Genomic DNA, 19944 nt, shown 5'->3' with positions numbered 1-19944 from the left:
GAAGGAAAATTAATCTGTGGTACGGAGTTCAAGATTTGGACCTCTTTGTTATCAGTGATGTCTCCCTTGGGTGGGAATACTTTAATAGCTAACATTTTTATAACACTTTAAGGTTTGCAAAGCACTTTACTTGTGTTGTCTCACTTGGTCCTCACAACATCCCTGGGAGGTAGGTGTTATTGCTACTCAAGTTTTACAGTGAAGAAACTGAGGCCAAGAGAGGTTAGGTGACTTGTCCAGGGTTACACAGCTAGTATGTGCCTAAGGCAGAATTCAAATCCAAGTCTTCCTGAATTCAAATAACATTCTATCCACTATACCACCTAGGTACCCCATAATAATAACTAATATCTATATGGTCCTTTCATGATTTGCTAAGCACTATTTGTTGGTAAATTATTTCCCCAGTCCTCCAGATAGGAAAACTGAGGACAGAGAGTTTGAGTGACTTGTCAAGGGTCACATAGCTAGTATATATCTGAGGCAGGATTTGTACATAGATCTTCCTGACTTCAAGGTGAACAATCTGCCCATTACAACACTTTGAGCATTTATAAAGAGACAGAAAAAGATCCCTTGTTTATTAAAACCTAGAGCATTTTTTTTTTTTTTGGTAAAAAACATAGTGTTAAAGGCACTAAAGAGACACATTACATTGTTGGAGATTTCAGAATTAAAGAATGATAGGCACCTCCCTAATCTGCATATACATATTTTATGTCATTTTGTGACTAAAAAGAATAAAATTAAGAAAATGAGAATTCATAAATATTTAGAGCCTGAAGTATGATTTAAAAAAAAAAAACAACTATAAATTTGATAAGGAAAATTGGGCCAGTTGTGACTTGTGAAAAGTGAGTCACTAATATTTATTTAGAAAGCTCCCATCTACATCATTGAGCACAGAAGATGAAGGGTAAAACATATAGCAACAGCAGTAATAAGGGAAGAGGAACCTTAGTTGAAAGAGGAGGGAGTGGGTTTGGTTCTGAAAAGCTACTCAGTTGGAACTAAGGTATCTGGAAGGAGGCAACTGAGAGAAGGTTTCAGCTGAATTATTCCCAATCGGAGCACTGATTTCATTGGCTAAGAGTCCCAGTGGCTGCTAATGACCTTTACCACCTAAAGTTGGAGCAAAATAAAGCTTTCATGGGGGCTCATTGCTCTCTGCTGCCCCCTCTAGCTTGAGGAGAAGAAACAGAGGGGGCTTTGCAGCTATGGAATCTTGGGGAGCTGGCTTAGTTTGGTAATTGTCTTGCTTAAAGAAAACTGCATTAAGAGCTAACACTTTCGAAATGCCCTTTTAATGGAAATGGTTAATTGAATGAGCTGATAAAGACTGTGTCTTAGTAGAGAAAAGATGATTTTCCCAACTGAAGAGTGGTGAGGATCAGGTATAGATGTTCCTGAATGGACCAATGTTATTGAAACCTTCAGACTAGAGTGGTGAGTTACTACCCCAAATATCTGAATTTTCTTTCCTCATGTATTTCTCTGTCATGTTTCTATAAATGTGTACCCATTCTCTTACTGTAGCTATTAGTGTATTAGTAAGAGTCTGATTTAAGTTTATATGTATATTTATAATTTATTTTGCTGCTTGGTCATTTTTTAGTTGTGAACCAACTCTCTCTTACCCCATTTGGGGTTTTCTTGGTAAAGATACTCAAGTAGTTTACCATTTCCTTCTCCAGCTCATTTTACAGAAGCAAAAACTGAGGCAAACAGGATCAAGTGACTTGCCCAGGGTCACACAGCTAGGAAGTATCTGAGGCCAGATTTGAACTCAGGAGGACGCATCTTCCTGACTCTAGAGCTGGCACTCTAGCCACTGAGCTACCAGTTTCATTATCTCTCTCTGTGTGTATGTATATATGTATGCATATACATATGTACATGTATGTATATTATATACATGTAAATTTATGCCTTTGATATAATATATTAGCATCTATAATATGATTTCTTTTGCTTTACTGTTAACAAAATGGCTATGTTTATGATCTAAAGGTGACATTATTGTGATTGTCTAATTTTATGAATTTCATGCAGTGTGTGGATGCATTGCTTTGTGAGTGACTGTGTAGATAAAAGACTTTATTAGCCTCCTCAGTGGACCCAGAATCACACCCCTACAACTCTTTTCTTTATTTATTTCCAAGATTGGTACTCATCAGCTTCTCCTGTCTCCTAGACTTTCTCTTTCTTTCTGGATGGTGGTGTAGGATTATGGGATAAACAACTTGCACAAACGGCCCAGCAAAGTTCATTTATGTCTCAGAGAAACCTCCAGATAATTGCCTAAATCTAACATCTTCCTACTTCTTACATAAGGAGATCATACTAAGTCATTCCTTGATAGTTTCCTCTGTGTCTAACTTGGGATCATCCCTGTTGTCATTAAGTGTGCATCTGAAATATTCAGTGGGTGATGTGGAAGTTCTTTGATATGCAGAATGCTTATGCATGTTTCATATCAATAAAAAGAAAGAATTTCTACAACATTTTTGAGATCTTTCTATATCTCCTTCTTATTTTCAGTAAAGCCCAGATTAAGTGCTATTTTTTCTGAAAAGCCTTCTCTTAGCCTTCTCAAACTGCAAATCATCTATCATTCTTCTAATCTTGCATAGCAACTTGGACTTCTGCTGTTGTACTAATACCTTCTACTTTATGTTATAGGCAAGAGTATGCTAGAACCAACTCAAACCAGCTTGTGAGAGCAATTTTCAGCCTGAACAGTTTCACCTTGGAAGTCAATAAACACTACAAATTGGGACTTGTGATGATTGTCTAGACCTAAGAAACTAACTGAGAACATTTTAATAATGCAGATTAATCTTTAAAGTGTGCCGTGTGTACATTTTGTTTTTCAGAGAGCCTGTTCTTAAATACTTACCACAACACTGACAGTCGTAGAAATTTGTATATATCTCTTCTCCACCAGACTTTCAGCTCTACAGGGGTCAAGAATATCATCATCTTCCTGTTATTCCCCACAGGACCTAGTATATATGTGGAAGGCACTCAGAAAATACTATTTGGATGAGTAATCATCAATGGAAATTCACTGATTGATTACATATCCAAAGGAATATTATCAAGAAATGTATAATTGAGAGAAAAGTTGGTTTAGTTATGTGATGAGAGCATGAGATGACAGACTGCATATGTGATTCCTTGGTGTCCTTGTGTTGTCAGGGAACTCAAGAAACACTCCCAGGACAATTGGTAGCCCACCAGTGGTGAACATATGGTATAAAGAGTCATGTAGCATGGCAACTTTGGGAGGAATATTCAAACTGTTGACATCAATATCAGTTTGTATATATATACATATATGTATGTATATATGTATATATTTAAGTATTTTGATCAGTCATTAGTATTTTGATCTACCAGACTAGATGCTCGGTACTTAACCAGTTGATTCATAGGTTCTTCTCCAGTTTTAGCCCAAAATTCACTCTCTGACTTAACCTCTCTGCATCTGTTCAGAGTCTCTGCTCTGATCCAGATATGACTCTGTGATTGTAATGTTAATGTAGGGTTAATGGTGGTGTGTGTGTGTGTGTGGGGAAGAGTTAAAGATCTTCCCTGCCCATTAATAGGCCTCATACACCTTTTGTTAATTTCTAGTGAGGCACTAGGTCCCAAGAGTTGTGCCCTCCAGCCCTGAAAAGAGTATATACACTCTGAGGTGAGGTTTTGCTTTGGGGTTTATTTTTTGGAAGAAGGAAGAATGCCATCTGTGACTCTGGGTAGCTGCTAAGAAGCCCCCGAGCTTTGAAAACTCAGATGTGGGTGCTTGTTTCTCTGGTAATGATATATGTATTGTCTATGGTCAGACATTTGGAAGCCCTGTCTATTGGTCTTTCTGCTTGTAATTTCTGTTTGTATTTTCTCTGAAGTTCAGGGTGCTGATCTTTTCCCCTGAACTAAGTGAATGATATATGTGCTTGATTATATCATTGACCTCTCCAAAGTTGCTTTTCTTTTAGAAAAGCAGATCTAATAGCCTGTATAGCAGGTCCTCTTGTGCATGCTGGGTCCTTGTTGATACAATGATATGCAGATAAAAAGCAGCCTTCTTTCTTGTCAAGGAGCAAGACCCTAAAATCCTGAAAGAATCAGTGTGTGTTTTTCATACATACAATCAATAAACAGTGTGTACGTGTGTGTATGTATATTATATATATGATGTGGATGAGTATTCCTTTCCAAGAATAGCTTATTAACCTTGGTTCCCCACATAACTGAACCCCCAATGATTTCCATATTAGCTGATGCTTAAATATAGGTAGAGCCATAGCTAACAATTTCGGTATAAGCTTCATACAATATACATAAGGCATCCTTAAAGCAACTTTTTGGGATACATTTAGTGGAGAGTAGGGTGAGATCCAGGGACACAAGGCTCCTGGGGACACTATGAGGCCACTGGAAAAACAAATTATAGGAGAGGGCAGTTACAGTTATAGTTCTCTCTGTTGGCATCTAGAACCATTGAAGATATCCTGATATCTTCCTTTTCTGTAGACAGGCTTTCAATATCACCATTCAACTGAAACTACTCTCTCCAGCGTTACTAATGATCTAATCTAATTGCCAAATCTAATGGCTTTTTCTCAGTCTTTTTCCTTTGAGATCACTCTATAGCTTTTAATTATTGTGGTTCAGTTGTTCAATCACGTCTGACTCTTTGTGACCCTGTAGTATGGGATTTTCTTGGCAAAGATGTTGGAGTGGTTTATCATTTCCTTCTCCAATGGACTAGACAAACAGGGGTTAAATGACTTACCCAGGCTCACACAGCTAGTGAGTATCTGAGGCCCGATTTGAACTCAGGTCATTCTGACTCCAGGTCCAGCGCTTTACCTAATGAGTCATCTAATTGCCTCCAGCCTTTGATAGCATCAATGCTCTTCTCCTTGAAACTTTCTTCTCTTTAGTTTTGGTGACACTTTTCTCTCCTGATTCTCCTACTGGTCTGACTACTCTTATGTCTCCTTTGCTGAATGTTCATCTATATATTCCTGTAAATCCTGGGTGTCTCCCAGGGTTCTCTCCTAGACCTGTTCTCTTCTCCCTCTATGTTTTTCCACTTGGTGATCTCATTAGTTTCCATAAATTCAATTACTGTCTCTATGCCAATGATTCTCAGATCTGTGTATCCAGCCCTAAACTCTCTCCTCATCTCCACACTTGCATCTACTAGTACTTATTTGACATCTTGAACTGGATATAACATAGGCATCTTAAACTCAACATGTCCAAAACTGAACTTATTATCTTCCCCCTCTCCACCCCCACTCCTCAACCCTCTCTTCTCTTAAACTTCCCTATTATGGTCCAGTGTACCATCATTCTCACCCAGGCTTATAATTTAGGTATCATCCTTAATTCCTTACTCTCTTTTATTCCACATATCCAATCTGTTGCAAAGGGCTATTGATTTTTCCTTTGTAAAATCTCTCATCTGTGACCCCTTCTCTCCTCTATCACTTGCACCATCCTGATCTAGGACCCATTGCCTCATGCCTAGAATATGTGCAAAATATCAGCTGGTCTCCCTGCCTCAAGTTTCTCTCACTATCCTCCACTCACCTCTCAAATTGACCTTCCTAAAGCACAGGTGTAATCATGTTGCCTACCTATTCAATCAACTCTAGTGGTACCTTATCACCAGTAGGATCAAATATAAAATCTCTTGTTTGGTGTTCAAAGCCCTTCATAACTCAAAACCCTCACTTTTCAGTCTTCTTTCATCTGACTTACCCCTGTGTGCTCTTCAGTTCAGTGACACTGTTTCTTATTGTCATTGTCAAACAAGACTCTAGGTATTTTCTTTAACAATCCCTCTGTCCTTGGAATTCTTTCCCTCCACATCTACACCTTCTGACTTGCCTGGTTTCCTTCAAGTCCTAACTAAAACCCAGCTTTCTACAAAATGGTTTTCCCAATACCTCTCAGTTCTGGTGTCTTCTTTCTCTTGTGTATCCTTGCATACATTGGTTATCTGTTCTCTTTCAGTATATACTCTATATGTCTTGTTTCTACATAGTTTGCATGTTGTCTCCCCCATGAGACTGTGACATCCTTGAGAGCAGAGAATGTCTTTTGCCTTTCTTTATTAGTCAATAAGCATTTGTTAAGTGTTGACCACCTGCCAGTCATTGTGCTAAGCACTAGAGATACAAAGAAAGGCAAAAGATAGTTCCTGCCTTCAAGGAGGCCACAATCTAATGGATTTTTGTGTTCATAGTTAGTAGAGTGCTTGGTACGGAAAAGGTGCTTAATAAGTGAATGTTGACAGACCACTTAGTCAAAAATTTTTATTAAGAACCTACAATGTGCCAAGCACTGTACTAAACACTAGGAATACAAAAAGAGGGAAAAGGCAGTCCCTGACTTCAAGGAGCATACAATCTAAAGGTGGAGAAAAACAAATAATTATGTACAAACAAGCTAAATACAGGATAAATAGGAAATAATTAAGATAAGGAAGGTATTAGAATGAAGAAAGGTTGTGAAAGGCTTCCTGAAGAAGATGGGTTGGTTGGGAATTAAAGGAAGCCAGGCAAGCTAGAAGGTGAACATGAGGAGGGACCATCTAGTCCAACCCAAACCTGCATAAGAATTCCCTCCACAATATACCTGACAAGTGGTCATCCAGCCTTTGACTAAGGCTCTTATGAGAGGAAGCCCTGTCCCTCTGAAGGCAGCCAATTCTATGTTGTATCTTTGTTAGGAAGTTTTTCTTTGCTCAAGCCTAAATTTGCATCTTTTACTCATGGCTCCCAATTCTGCTCTCTGGGATCAAATTTAACATCTCTTCCCCACAGCAGGCCTTGACACTTAAAGGCAGCTAGCCTGCCCTCTCCCCACTCAGTCTTCTCTACTACATTCTAAAGATTCCCACTTTCCAATCCTTTTGACAAGGTTGGATTTTTCATTCATGTCTGACTCTTTGTGACCCCATATGAGGCTTTCTTGGCAAAGCTACTGGAATGGTTTGCCATTTCCTTCTCCAGCTCATTTTACAGATGAGGAACCTGAGGCAGACAGGGTTAAGTGACTTGCCAATTCTTACATGACAAAAACTCAAGGTCTTTTGATATCCTGGTTTATCTCTTCAGGATACTCTTCAGCTTATTAATATCTTTCCTAAAACGTGAGTTTTGAATTTCCCTTTGGATCATAGATTTTGGGACTTAGAGTCATCCAGTCCAGTGAAGTACAGATAGGATAAATCATTTGTCCAAGGTCACACAAATAGTACCACAATCAGAATTCAGGTCCTCTGTCTGTAAAACCAACACATTTCCCACTGTACCATGATACCTTGCTTAGGAGGGCATAGAGAATGATTTCAGGTCTTTGAAGGTAGACATGTTATGATCAAATCAATGATAAGGAAGATTAATATGGCAAATGTTTGAAGGATAGAGGATGGAGGAAGCATCTGAAGGCAGGGAGACTGGTTAGAAGACTATTGTAATTGTTCATGTAGATGGCAATAATGACCTGCAATATGGTGGAGATGGAGATTGACAAGATTTGACAAGTCTTGAATTTTATCATGTGTGTGACTGGAGAAGGGAAGAGTCCATAGCAGCGGTATCAAAGTCAAATAGAAACAGGTTCATTAAACTGTACATACGAATTCCTGTGGACTCCATATTGACTTGGAAAACCACATATTTACATGTTTCTTTTTTTTATTACTGTAGCAGCACATTAAAATCAGATAGCAACTACATTTTAATCTAGTTCAGGCAGCACTCAGGAGTGTGTGGGCCACATGTGGTCTGATAGTTACATACATCTGACATCTCTTGATTACAGTAACATTAAGGTTTCCACCAAGGTAATTGGTGGTACAACTGATAACAACTGAAACATCAGGAGAAAAAAAGTCTGGGATTCTTTAAAAAAAGTTATTATAATAATTCATATATTTTTGACTCAGTGATCCCATAATTGGATTTTTACTCCCCCAAAGCAAAAAAGCAGCAAGAAACATCCCATATATATGAACATATTCATAAAAGCATTTTTTGTGTGATAGCAAAAAAAGACAAAACAAAACAACCAAATGGAGAGGAAATAGATGCCCATTGATTCGGGAATAGCTGAACTAATCATGGTCAGTGAAAGTAATGGAATATTACTGTGTTATAAGAAATGATAAATATTAAGAATGCAGAGATACAAAGAAAGATTCGTATGAGCTGATACAGAACCAGGTTAAAACATATAGATAACTAATGTTTCATGAATGACACCAACCTTAAAAGGCAATTGAATTTAGATTAATTGAAGTAGTCAATTTCAGGTCCAGACAAGAGATAATTCCCTTCTCTTACAGAGAGGTATGTGATTATGGATGCAGAATGTTGTGTCAGACTTGATTTTTTGTTAGACAGCTTTGGCTAACTGTTTCCCTTTGTGTTCTGTGGTGGGGGAGGGGATTAGAAATGTGTTAGACTGTGATTAAAAATCACATTTATTAAAAAAAGGCAAAGTCAAGAGGGGGAGCAGATTTTATAGAAAAGAGAAAAAGTTTGGTTTCAGACTTGCTGAGTTTGAGGTTAGTGGGACATGCAGATGGAGATCAAATCCACAAATCTCAGAATTAGAAAGGCCTTTTGGGGTCAGCCCATCACACTGTGTGTTAGAAATAAAAGCCCGAGCTCAGGAGATAGGTCAGGGTTAGAGATCTAGATTTGATATTGGGGATGTATTTTTAGAAAGCAACTTCCTGAGTAAGGACTAAAGGGATAGAATTAAATGCAGCCAGATTTCCTGCCTTTTCTAAGTCTATAGTCTTGTTTATAATGGGAATTTATATTCACAATAATCATCCTGAGGTTCTACACAAATCTGACCTTGCTCAGTGAAGTTCAACAGGATGACATGTTAGCATTTCACCATTTTCCTTCCAAAGGGGACTTCAGATTTGTACTCAGTGAATACTACAAATGGAGTAGACTACTGTAAACTAGCCTCTCCTCTTCCCCTCACTGTTTTGTTCATACTGTCCTAGGGATGGAAAGGGAGATGTTTCTAATGGATTTCATTTCTCTGGTTTTTTATATAGCAGACCCCCAGCGAAGAATGCTTATTCCTGGAGAGGTTGGAGGAGAATCATTACAACACCTACATATCAAAGAAGCATGCGGAGAAAAATTGGTTTGTTGGCCTCAAGAAGAACGGAAGTTGCAAAAGAGGTCCCAGGACTCACTATGGCCAGAAAGCCATCCTATTCCTTCCCCTCCCTGTGTCCTCTGAGTAAGGAAATCTGAGTCAGGTGTTGACCACTCCAGAACAATGCCAGGAGTTCTCAAACACCTCCTTACCTCTCTTCTGGATCCCTAAATGTCCCTTTGCCTATTGGGTAGCCTGACCCTGAGATCAACAGTCACCTCTATTTGCAAGCTATGCGCTTTTAAATTGCTAGTTCCCCTTATGCAAAGCTGTTTGCACTAGTAAAGCTCGGCACAAATGGACCAAAATGCTGCTAGGGCCAACAGACCAGGCTGTCCCAGGCTATGTTTTGATTTTCCGTTGTTATGTGGATCTCAGCAGCAGGACAGGCCTCTCAAATGCAAAGGTGCATGCATGGAGCCAAATGAAGTGTGTTAAGCGACATGCCAAATGAGTCATTAGTAACTGCATACAACTCCTCTCTGAGGGAGCAAACCCCATCTGCTCTATTCCCCAAACACCTGGCTCAAAGCCCTCTTCCTTTTAACACCCTACAAATATTAGCAGAGTAACTTCTTACAAGATTGGGGTGAGGAGGGAGGGCCACCCACAGAAAGCAGGATCAGGGATGCAGAACCAAGTAGATGTGAACAGGCTGCAAAAGGGAAAGGCCAGAAAGGACCCTGGAAAGAAGAGAATCTCAAGGTAGAAAGAGCAAAGAAAGAGGAGGAGGAGCAGGAGAATTAACTGACAGAAATTCTTAGGCTTCTTCAAAACCTTTTTTGAGAAGGTTGAAGAAGAATATTGCTGGGAGCAGCAGACACCAATGAAGGTTTTTAGATTGGGTACAAGATGAGGATGATTTGAAAGAGCAGGAAAAACAAGAGTTGATCAAGTGGTAGACTGCAACAAAGGGGAAATATATTGTCCAGTGACCTTCAAATAGGAGTTTAGAAAAGAGAAGGAAGGAGAAAGTCACTACATAAATTGTGGAACCTTTTACCCTTTATGAACAGAGGTCACAAGATTATAGAGATGGAGAAGACCTTACAGGTCATTTCATCCAGCTTCCTGAGAAAACTGAGTCCTAGATCAGTTAAGTGAGTTGCCAAGGGTCTCATAGATAGTGAAGGAGAGGGAAGATTCCAAATTCAATGTTCTTTCTGCTGAATATAGGTTGTAGAACTTAGTGTATAGAGATGTTGGGAACCCTAAGATACCATGAATGAGTAGGAGAGAGCTAAGGAGTTACAACATAACTCTTAAGTTCTGAAATCCCAAAGAAACTTTGTGAAGAGATCCTCTCCTTGTCAACTAGTTATCCTTAAAATGCTGTGGTCATGCACCTTGAAAGAACTCCTACTTTCAGCAGGCCCTCCCACCACTCCAAGGAACTGCTTGTATCATGCTTAAGCCTGTATTTAAAAAGTCATTGCAAGTAACAAAACAGAATTATGTAGCATAAGGACATAGGGTACCGACCTCCAGGGAATGGGTCATTCTTCTTTCATGGAGCAGTCCAGAAGACTAGTTTGGCCCCTCCCACTATGTTGTTGCCATGGCAACCCACATCCAGGGGCATTTCCCCCTCTACTACACCTCACCACTGTGCCCCTCTTCTGCTGCCCCCTATACCTCTCCACCATGCTGTAGAAGCACTCTAGAATCTCTGAGGGACAGATTTCTTTTCCTCCTTGTAGGACTGCACTGACCAGGGCAGATTTTTACTCCCATTCCTGCCTCGTCCACCACCAACTCAGCAAATGTGCCCCAGTTTCAAAGATATAACTAGAAATTCCAGCACCTGGGGCAAGTAAAGTATGTGTATGTGTGGGTACGAGGAAGTATATTAAAAATGTCATCTATCCTGGTTGTCCCCCAGCCCAGTGCATTCTGGTTAGAGTTATAGTGGTTCAGCAATGCATGGCATAAAGTGACAAGACCACAAAGGTGGGATTAGTCAAGGTAGTGAAGAAATAGGGATGGAAATTACACCCATGAGCAAAGGTCTGGTGGATGTCTGTTGCAAATAAGAAGAATGCCTCCCTCCTGAGATGATGGTATCCTAGTTGCCCCATGCTAATTGTAGTTCTGCCAGGCACAAAAATTCTTAGTTCCTGCTCTAGAAAAAATGACTGACTTTAAGTGTTCCACTAATGGCGAAATAGATGTCTTTTGGACAGTATCTTAAGGTCTTACAAAGGCATATTTCACAAATGGTACAACTCTAGCTACTATCTTACCAAAGGAAAAGTAGTGTCTCAATTATTATTAATGTGCTTCTTGCTAGAAGTAAACCCAAACCATATGGCTAGTGAGCTAGGAGAAATATAGCTCATCTCTGACTTATAATACTGTTAATCTTGTTAATAGCTTTCCTATTCCATATTATTTATTGAGAGCATATGTTTTCAACATATACTTAAACCATCTAGAGACCACCTGCAGTTAAAGCTCATTAATATTCACTCATTAAGGATGATGGCCGTATCATATGATAGCCAATTCTCTATAACTCATATTGCATTTACTCACAAAAGGAGATATCTCTTTCTCTTCTTTGTCTTTGGTTTCCTGTTGTGCTGCTATGAACTCTCTCTCGGAGAACTGTCTTGTCTAAGACAGAGGAGACAACACTATAACTTTGAGCAAGGTCTCATGGACCTTGAAAGGCTGATTGAAACTTCCATCACAGGTTTTTATGAGGGCTGAGCCAATGCAAAGTGAGAAAACACCTTAGCAACAGAACTGTCACACTGAGATTGGAAGGAAAAATTACAGCTCCCAGAAAAGGTGTTTAAAGTCACAGTGCTGCTGAAAATTCAAATAAAGTGGTTAAGATTGTAATTAATAATGCTACTCTACACTCTCTTTCCTTCTGTGATCTCCCATATCCTTTTCACATCAATTTTCTCATTTGATCCTATTAACAAACCCCCCGATAGTGCAATCCTGGACAGTATCTGTCTGCCATTATACCTTGGTCAGAATAAAAGCTATCCAAAGAGGAAATTCAAGGGATTTGTAATAGTCTGTAATGATTTATTGTTGAATTGAGTCTAAGAAACATTAAACACTGTTGCCAACTGACAGGAAAAGAATTTGTCATTTTAAAGGTTGTCCAATTAGATGATTTTTAATTGTCACAGAACCAGAACCATTGTGATTCTGACACTCATTCACTAACTGCTTCTTTCGTGACTCTGCTCTGGACCAAGGCTACAGCTAGAAGAAGCTAAAGAATAACGGGATTGTAGAGCCCGAGGATACCTGAGGGGCCATCAAATTCACCTCCCTCATTTTACAGATGACATATTGAGACCCAGAGGGGTTAAGGGTCACACAGGAAGTAGCAAAACTCGGGGTTTGAATCCAGGGCCTCTGTATCTATGGTACTATCCTGCTAGTACCTGAGGCTCCACTGCCCAGAAGCAGTTTTTCCATAAACTGATTCAATTTACTTTCATGACTAACAAAAACCTACAGGGAAATGGGGTGACAAGAATTTGGGACCTGTTTGCCAAGTCATGTGACCTGACTGTTTTGTGACTGGAATGACTCATCATGCGCTAACACCAAAGTTTGCCATTATGAGCTCTCCCAGGGCATGATGCTTGTTATATAAGAAACATATTGCAGATCCATTCCTTTCTGTTATGTAAAAATCAGTGGCCTGATTCATTCATTTTACTTGGTTGGCTGAGGAAATGAAATTGAGTACCAGATGTCCTGTTCTCTAAAGATCGAGCAACTTCCATCAGTAAAAAAACCTCATGTTATCCACTAATATAATGGCTCCTTAGATCTTCAAAGGGTGTGTCAAAGTATACCATAGCATCCATATCAACTGTGCAAATGTGTCAGCAATCCAGGAAGATAGCTTTCTAATTCTGAAAAGAAAACTTTCTCTGGTTTGTTGTTAAGGAATGATCCCCTCCCATCACTTTGTATTTCCCTTATGTGTATCCTTCTCTCTGGCCTGTCTGTAATGTGTCCCTGTTTGTAAGCCCATCTAATGATGTATTATCTGATGCTCTTGTCCTACTTACTTGTAAGAGCCCTTGGGTTTTCAGTTGTTTTGTGTTGTTATTTTTTCCCCAGCAGTAGTGACAGATGTGGCCCCTTTGGGACCAACAGTGAACATGTGCTAGACAGGTGATGAGGGTTAGGGGTACAGTTTGGAGCAAAAGCAGAGGCTTTCTTTTGAATGATGGGAAACTATCCAGTCCTGATAAGGTATGGAGGTCAAGACCTGGGCTTTTCTAGCAGCCTACCTGGTCTGGTATCCAGCTAAGGGGCTGCAAGTGAAACCCAGCCGTGGTCTCATGTGGTTCTTCATTTTGTATGGCTCAACATCTTACCAAAGATAATAAAAGTTTAATAACAGAATGACTCTCTGAGAATGCCTTTAATATTCCCATATGTAATGTGCAGTTAGCTTTCCACTGAAGGATCCCCCTCAGCATCACTCACAGACAAACGCCATTTGGGGCATCTTTCACTTTTATTCATACATTGAAAACTGGAAATCTCTATTTGTGGCTTTGGGGATCTGTGATCTAAGAAGCAGGGCAGCTAGGTGGCACAGGGGATAGAGTATGGAGTTGTGAAAACGTGGGTTCAAATCCAACCTTACTTATGAGCTGTGTAACCTTGAGCAAGTCACTTCATCCTGTTTGCCTGAGTTTCCTCATCTCTAAAATGAGCTGGAGAAGGAAATGGCAAATCACTCCAGTATCTTGGCCAAGAAAACTGCAAATGGGGTCACAAAGAGCCAAGCATGACTAAAACAAATGAGCGACAAAAGAATGATCTAAGATGTATATCCCAGGGAGCCCTTCCTCTCCCTCTTCCCCCCAAAGAAATGAGTCCTATCACCTGGGTTACACTCTTCATTATCATAGTAATAGTGTTGGTATGGTTGACCTTGCTTTCCTAAGGAAGTAACTGATGTATGCCAAAACCAAAAGGATTTCCTTTAAACTAGCATGTTTAGTGATATGCAGTAGGAGCTTGTCTTGGTTCTCAAAGCAATACAGTTCAACAAATATGTATTATTAAATAGCTACTGTATTCAAGGCACTATGCTAGGTTTTGGGGAATATGATGACAAAAATGGAATGTTTCCTTGCCCTCAAGGAGCTTCCTTGAGAAACCACCCCAGAGCTTGAGGACTTTGAGTTTAAATTCTGACTCTGAAGTTCATTATCTTGAGATTCTGGCTAAGTCACTTAACCTCCCCAGGTGTCTTGCCCAGAATTCCTGTACATGGTGATTGGCATTCCCAAACAGAAGGGCTAGTTTGATACCAAAGAAAGAGGCCGGGAACTCCAGAGTGATGATAAGTAGTAATTTAACCAACTGGATTACCTAGATAGGGACAATCTGGGGCAACGGCCAGATGAAACAGTCTCAATAGTGGATAGATCCCTGCAAAGACCCCAAGAAAGCCCGGTGATAAGTATAGGAAACAGATAAAGGGAGGAGAACTATAGAGTATGTAGTTATGGATTGGTAGATATTTTCAGTTTTTTGCTTAGTAGTGAGCCTGGGCATTAAACCAGTGCTGTTTGGGCAAATGCCTAAACATAGGGTTGTGTACTGATCATGTGGTGGTCGCCATGTCCATTTTATAGTTTTCACTGGTCACTGTGTCTGGATTTTCCCTTGCCACAGTGTTTAAGTTATAGTTTTCACTTCTTACTGTGTTTTAAAGCATTTTCCCCAATAGGGACCCCATACTAGGGTTTAGTTTTCTCTTCTATAAAATAAGGGGGTTGGACTAGGTGGCTGCTGAGGTGCCTCCCCGCCCTAGCTCTACATTCCAGTGGAAATAAACACATAAATACAAAACATGGAGCACTTATCATTGAGGAGCTTGGGAAAGACCTCAGCTAGCAAGTGGCACCTGACTTGCGCTTTGAAGGAAGCTAAGGATTTCTGCTAGGAGGAGATGAATAGAAAGACTATTAGGAAATATATGGGGAGGGTGGTAGAGGAGTGTCATGTTTTGCTTATCAAACTTTTTAAGTTGCCAAACCAAGCAAAACTCTCTTTAAACAAATCTTTGCACCCAAGTCTTTTCAGATCTTTGTGGAACAGTATATCAATAACTGGCAAAGTTGTGGTAGAACCCAAGTACATAGATCAAAGAAGAAGGAAATGGCAAACCACTCTAGTATCTTTGCCAAGAAAACCCCAAGAACAAAAGTCCAAGGGGTCATGTAGAATTGGACACAACTGAATGTCTCAGCAACACCAGCAACAACAACACATAGGTCAAAAAGCTACTATGTACAAATGTTAGGTAGAATAGATTCATGCTTTCTACGTATGAGATGATACAAGCCATCTTTCTTTTGACTTTTTCAAGCTGCCTTGAGTAATGGTTGTCCTCCCCAGAGATAGTTCTGTCCTCTCTTCATCCTTCCCTTACCTGATCAATCCTGAATTATCACAGCATTTCAGTGTTTTCAAAGTCACAATTTGTTTCTGAACAAACAAGACGATGGGACATCCAATTTCCCAGGAACCATCTGTTCTAAAGTCAGCAGCGGCACAAAGCAGTAAATTCTGCCACTCTGGTCTGCTACTAATAATGTAAAATGAATGTAATAATGTAAATTCCATAAGTAACCACAACTGAGTATAGTCTTGGACTCAGCAAATTTCTGTACTCAGGAAGCCTGAAGGCTTATTTTAAAACTTCTGATCCCTTTACTTCTCTCTCATAATCTTTGAAATTCTCCTTATAGAAGAACCCCAGAAAGGAAACTCGGTGCCATCTGAACTACAACTAGGGAAGAATGAATGCGGCTTTGTCCAAAGGCAGAAAATTTGAGAGCATGAAAATTTAGCTTATGGACTTGTAGAAGTTCATGTAAAAGCCTTGTAGAAACAACTGTGTTTAGTTAAAATAAGAAATTACTAGATGCTTTCACCTATGAGCCAGCAGTAACCTCTTTCAACTGAATTTGTCTTAATTATTTCTTATATTGTTTTTATTAACATGAATTACAAAGTTTATAAAAAGATATTTTATATTACTTGCCTCAGGGCATAAAATTGCTAATCATAACTCTGGATGCCATTTCCTCACCTATAACCACTCCTTCCAGCAGTATGGTATAGAGGATAGAATTCTGGACCAGAAGTCAGGAAGAACTGGACTCAAATTCTGCTTCAGACACTGTGTGATATCGGACAATTCACCTAACTTCCATGAGCTCAAGTTTCTACCCTCCACAAAATGAGGGGCTCAACTAGATGGTAGCTGAAATCCTTTCTAGCTCTAAATCTTATCATTCTTATCTTATTCCCATGATCCTCCACCAGACAAAAAGACTTTCCACAAATGCCGAGAGAAGGTACTAAATCTCAGACTCAAACAATCCATATGTAGAAAATTGTCAATTAGTCAGAGAAAGATGTCCACTTAGATACGCTTCAAAGGAGAGCAGTCATTGCTTGTGGGGAGGCACAAATGATCCTGGCTTTTAAATTTCTAATCTTGGATGAACACATTTTAAAATTTCATTTTGCCTTCAAGAATTTGGGTGGGCTAAGGGATAAACAGAACTGCCCTCTTCTGGGTGACTCTTGTCACTAAATGAAAAAGGAAAATAAAATATGAATATGGCTCACATTTATCTGAGTGACCTGTCATCTGCCACAGCAGAAAATCCTCACATCTCATACATCTTTAGGTTTTATATATTAACCACTAAGATAAGGGGGCCACATACTGTATACACTGTCCAACACTTCATGACCCCATTTAGGGTTTTCTTAGCAAAGATACTTGAGTTGTTTGCCATTTCCTTCTCCAGCTCAATTTACAGATGAGGAAACTGAGTCAAACAGGGTTAAGTGACTTGCCCAGAGTCATATAGTTAGTAAGTGCCTGAGACTGGATTTGAATTCAGGTTTTCCTGACTCCTGGCCCAGCACTCAATTCACTATGCCATCTTGCTGTTCCAACTATCTATCTATCTATCTATCTATCTATCTATCTATCTATCTATCTATCTATCTATCTATCTATCTATCTATCTGTCTCTCTGTCTGTCTGTCTGTCTGTCTGTCTGTCTATCTATAAATACACACACATACACACACACACACACACACACACACACACATATATATATTTGCCTTTATCTATGTTTTTGCTTTCTCAGTAGTGAACAGGATTTATTTCCTGAAAATAATATCAACAGTTTAGGAATGTCTGGCTAAACAGCAGGATTTGTAAACATGACTCACTTGAAAATCTCCAAGGATTACAATGTGGATTATGAATATAAGTGAAGGATCTGTGACTTCATCTTAGGGATGACTTCATCTTGGGGTACTCTACCATTCCAGACTGCCATTCACCTGTGGCCCAGGAAGATGCCTGAGGCTCAGAGGGATTAAGTGATTCACCCCTGGTCACACCATTAGTAAACGAGAGGCAGGATTTGAATCTGTCCTCAAAACTCCAGTCCCAGTAAGTACTCAGCTAGGACCATTTCTGCTTCTTATCATTTGAATTGACAACCATGGAAAGCACAAGTCACTCCTTTCTTTCCCCCATGTTCCCAGACCAGCACCCACAAAAAGAGCCTTCACTTCTGACATCATGTGGTGGAAACTCCTCCTGCCACCGTTCATTCCATACTTCTTCTGAACCCCTTTGGGGACTTTGGCCTTCGAGGCCATTGATTCATCACCTGTTCCCTCATAATTCATACAACAACTTCTCAGGTTACATGAGAAATATGCAGACTGACTTTTTAGGCTCTTTTTGCAACTGTGTAGCCATGTTGTGGCTGAAATACTGGCTATGACATCCTACCCTGTTGGTTTTCTGCCACAGTTAGAAAATTAAAAGAGAAAAATCACATCATAGCCTAAAACCACAAAGCTGGTTTGCTTGATAAAATGACTCCATTGTTGGGCCTATGTTTTGGTCCGCTAATGGGCTGAGAATGTTTGTAATGTGGAGAGGGCTTGTTTCCCCAATTACTTCCTTACCTCTAAATCTCTATCTGTCATAGAGGCTAAATTTACATGTTCAGCTGCTGAAACTTGGTGTCTGTCTTGTTATATAAACATTCAAAACCTCAATGTGTCCTTGATGTCTTTTATATCAACTTTAATTAAGGGTTAGGCACACCCTATTTGGACCAATGTTCAATTTAAGGGTTTACTTTACTCTGCCACAGTGTTTGGTGATAAAGACAGAGACAGGCATGTTGTGCATGGTTTAACAGATATATATTTCACTGCAGCCCTCCCTGTTTTATATTTTTCCTGTCTTTGACATTCATTTTGAAAGACTGGCTCAGAAACCCACAGAGGGTAGATTTTGCTATATGCATCCTTTAACTCAGACTCTTTATTCTTCAAAATATTCTATAGAGCAGCTTTTAGCTAGTGCAATTGGCCCAGGCTAACTAAGCTCCATCCTTCTGATGGAGGATGGTGGAGTTCTAGATAGAAAAATCTAGAAGGACTGATGAGTCCATTAAATTCAGACCCTAGCACTGAAGGACTGAGTAGTCAAAAGGTACCTAGCACTGACTTACTCCAGACTAGTACTTTTTTTTTTTAGGTTCCTGTTCCTTTTGGTATAAAATTGTACTGGCCCTAACTTCTGGGCTACTCAGATCCATCCTACAATTCCGGGCAGAGCTGGTTTCTTGAAACTAGAACAGGTACTGCTTTGCCTTTCAGAGACCAGGACACACAGATGAGATTTAGGGTGGCTGGGGAAGCTAATTAGAACAAAGATTTCTGGAATCTTCTCTTGTGTATGTGCCACATGTGGTTTAGATTTCATTGATAAACCAAACAGAAATCAAACTGTGTTTCTGTTCCCTGAGATGCAGGATGAGACTAGTTCGCAGAATGTGCTTTAATGTGACCCTGCCTAGGTTACAGAGGTCTAAGAATGGTTATAGCCTGGAAAAGTCAAATGTGCTTAGTTTAGGGATTCCCAGTGGAAATGAACAGAAAAACCTGAAGCATTCACACAGCAGAACATCTGCATGAGAAGGCCCTAGTACATTAACAATTCTGGGAAACTGTAGTGGTGGGACTATTTCTGCCATAATATAAGAGTAAATTGTAACTCCAGTCATATCAAGAGGGGAGACAAGAAAATTTTCTCTTCTCCTGTAAGCAGAGCCCTTTATGCTGTAAAGATAGGTTATGTTATATTTAACAGCAGTGGGGAACTGAGCTGGTTTTATTCTTACTGTTTAGAATGGTAGTGTATTGAGATAATGGTAGTATTGGAGGAGAGTTTTTTCTCGGTACCCTCCAAGACTCTGAAGTATCAACCTTCACAATAGATCACAGACTTACCTTCTGAGACTTTTACCTCCCAAAATGATGATGATCTCCCCTTCCCAATATTTTCTTGATGTTTTGAGTTTCTTGGAAGAAAATCATCTTATCAATTCATGGGGTTATAGGATCCAAAGCCTACCATGGTGCCTGACATGTAGTATGATGTTTAATATATGCTTGTTAATTCATTAGTCCTAGGTTCAGTGCTGGAAAGGACCTTAGAGGTCATAGATTAACCACCATCACTATTGGTGGAAACCACAAACGATGTACTGTTGAAATCAAGACCTTTTGAAATATCAAAAACAAAAATTTTTTAAAAAAATCCAAAACAACTTGAAACTTTGTAATATGCCCTTAAAGGAGAAGACTTTTTTCTTTTTGATCTACATCTGC

The 19944-nt window shown here is 39.6% G+C and overlaps 1 protein-coding gene across 4 annotated transcripts in view; it reads left to right on the top strand.

The window, feature by feature from the left end:
* FGF1 (fibroblast growth factor 1) overlaps positions 1-13599 on the top strand; it is a 144853-nt gene extending 131254 nt beyond the window's left edge. For all 4 annotated transcript variants that reach the window (XM_072630629.1, XM_072630628.1, XM_072630626.1 and 1 more), the window contains one exon: positions 9104-13599. In XM_072630629.1, coding sequence (XP_072486730.1) covers positions 9104-9298 — 195 coding nt within the window. In that variant the 3' untranslated portion in view covers positions 9299-13599. The remainder of the gene's footprint in view (positions 1-9103) is intronic.
* Positions 13600-19944: the final 6345 nt, after the last annotated feature.

The sequence above is a fragment of the Notamacropus eugenii genome, chromosome 1 (assembly GCF_028372415.1).
Source record: "Notamacropus eugenii isolate mMacEug1 chromosome 1, mMacEug1.pri_v2, whole genome shotgun sequence".
Taxonomy (NCBI): domain Eukaryota; kingdom Metazoa; phylum Chordata; class Mammalia; order Diprotodontia; family Macropodidae; genus Notamacropus; species Notamacropus eugenii.
Note: the sequence above shows the minus strand (reverse complement) of the source record. Positions and strands in the feature narration are given on the sequence as shown.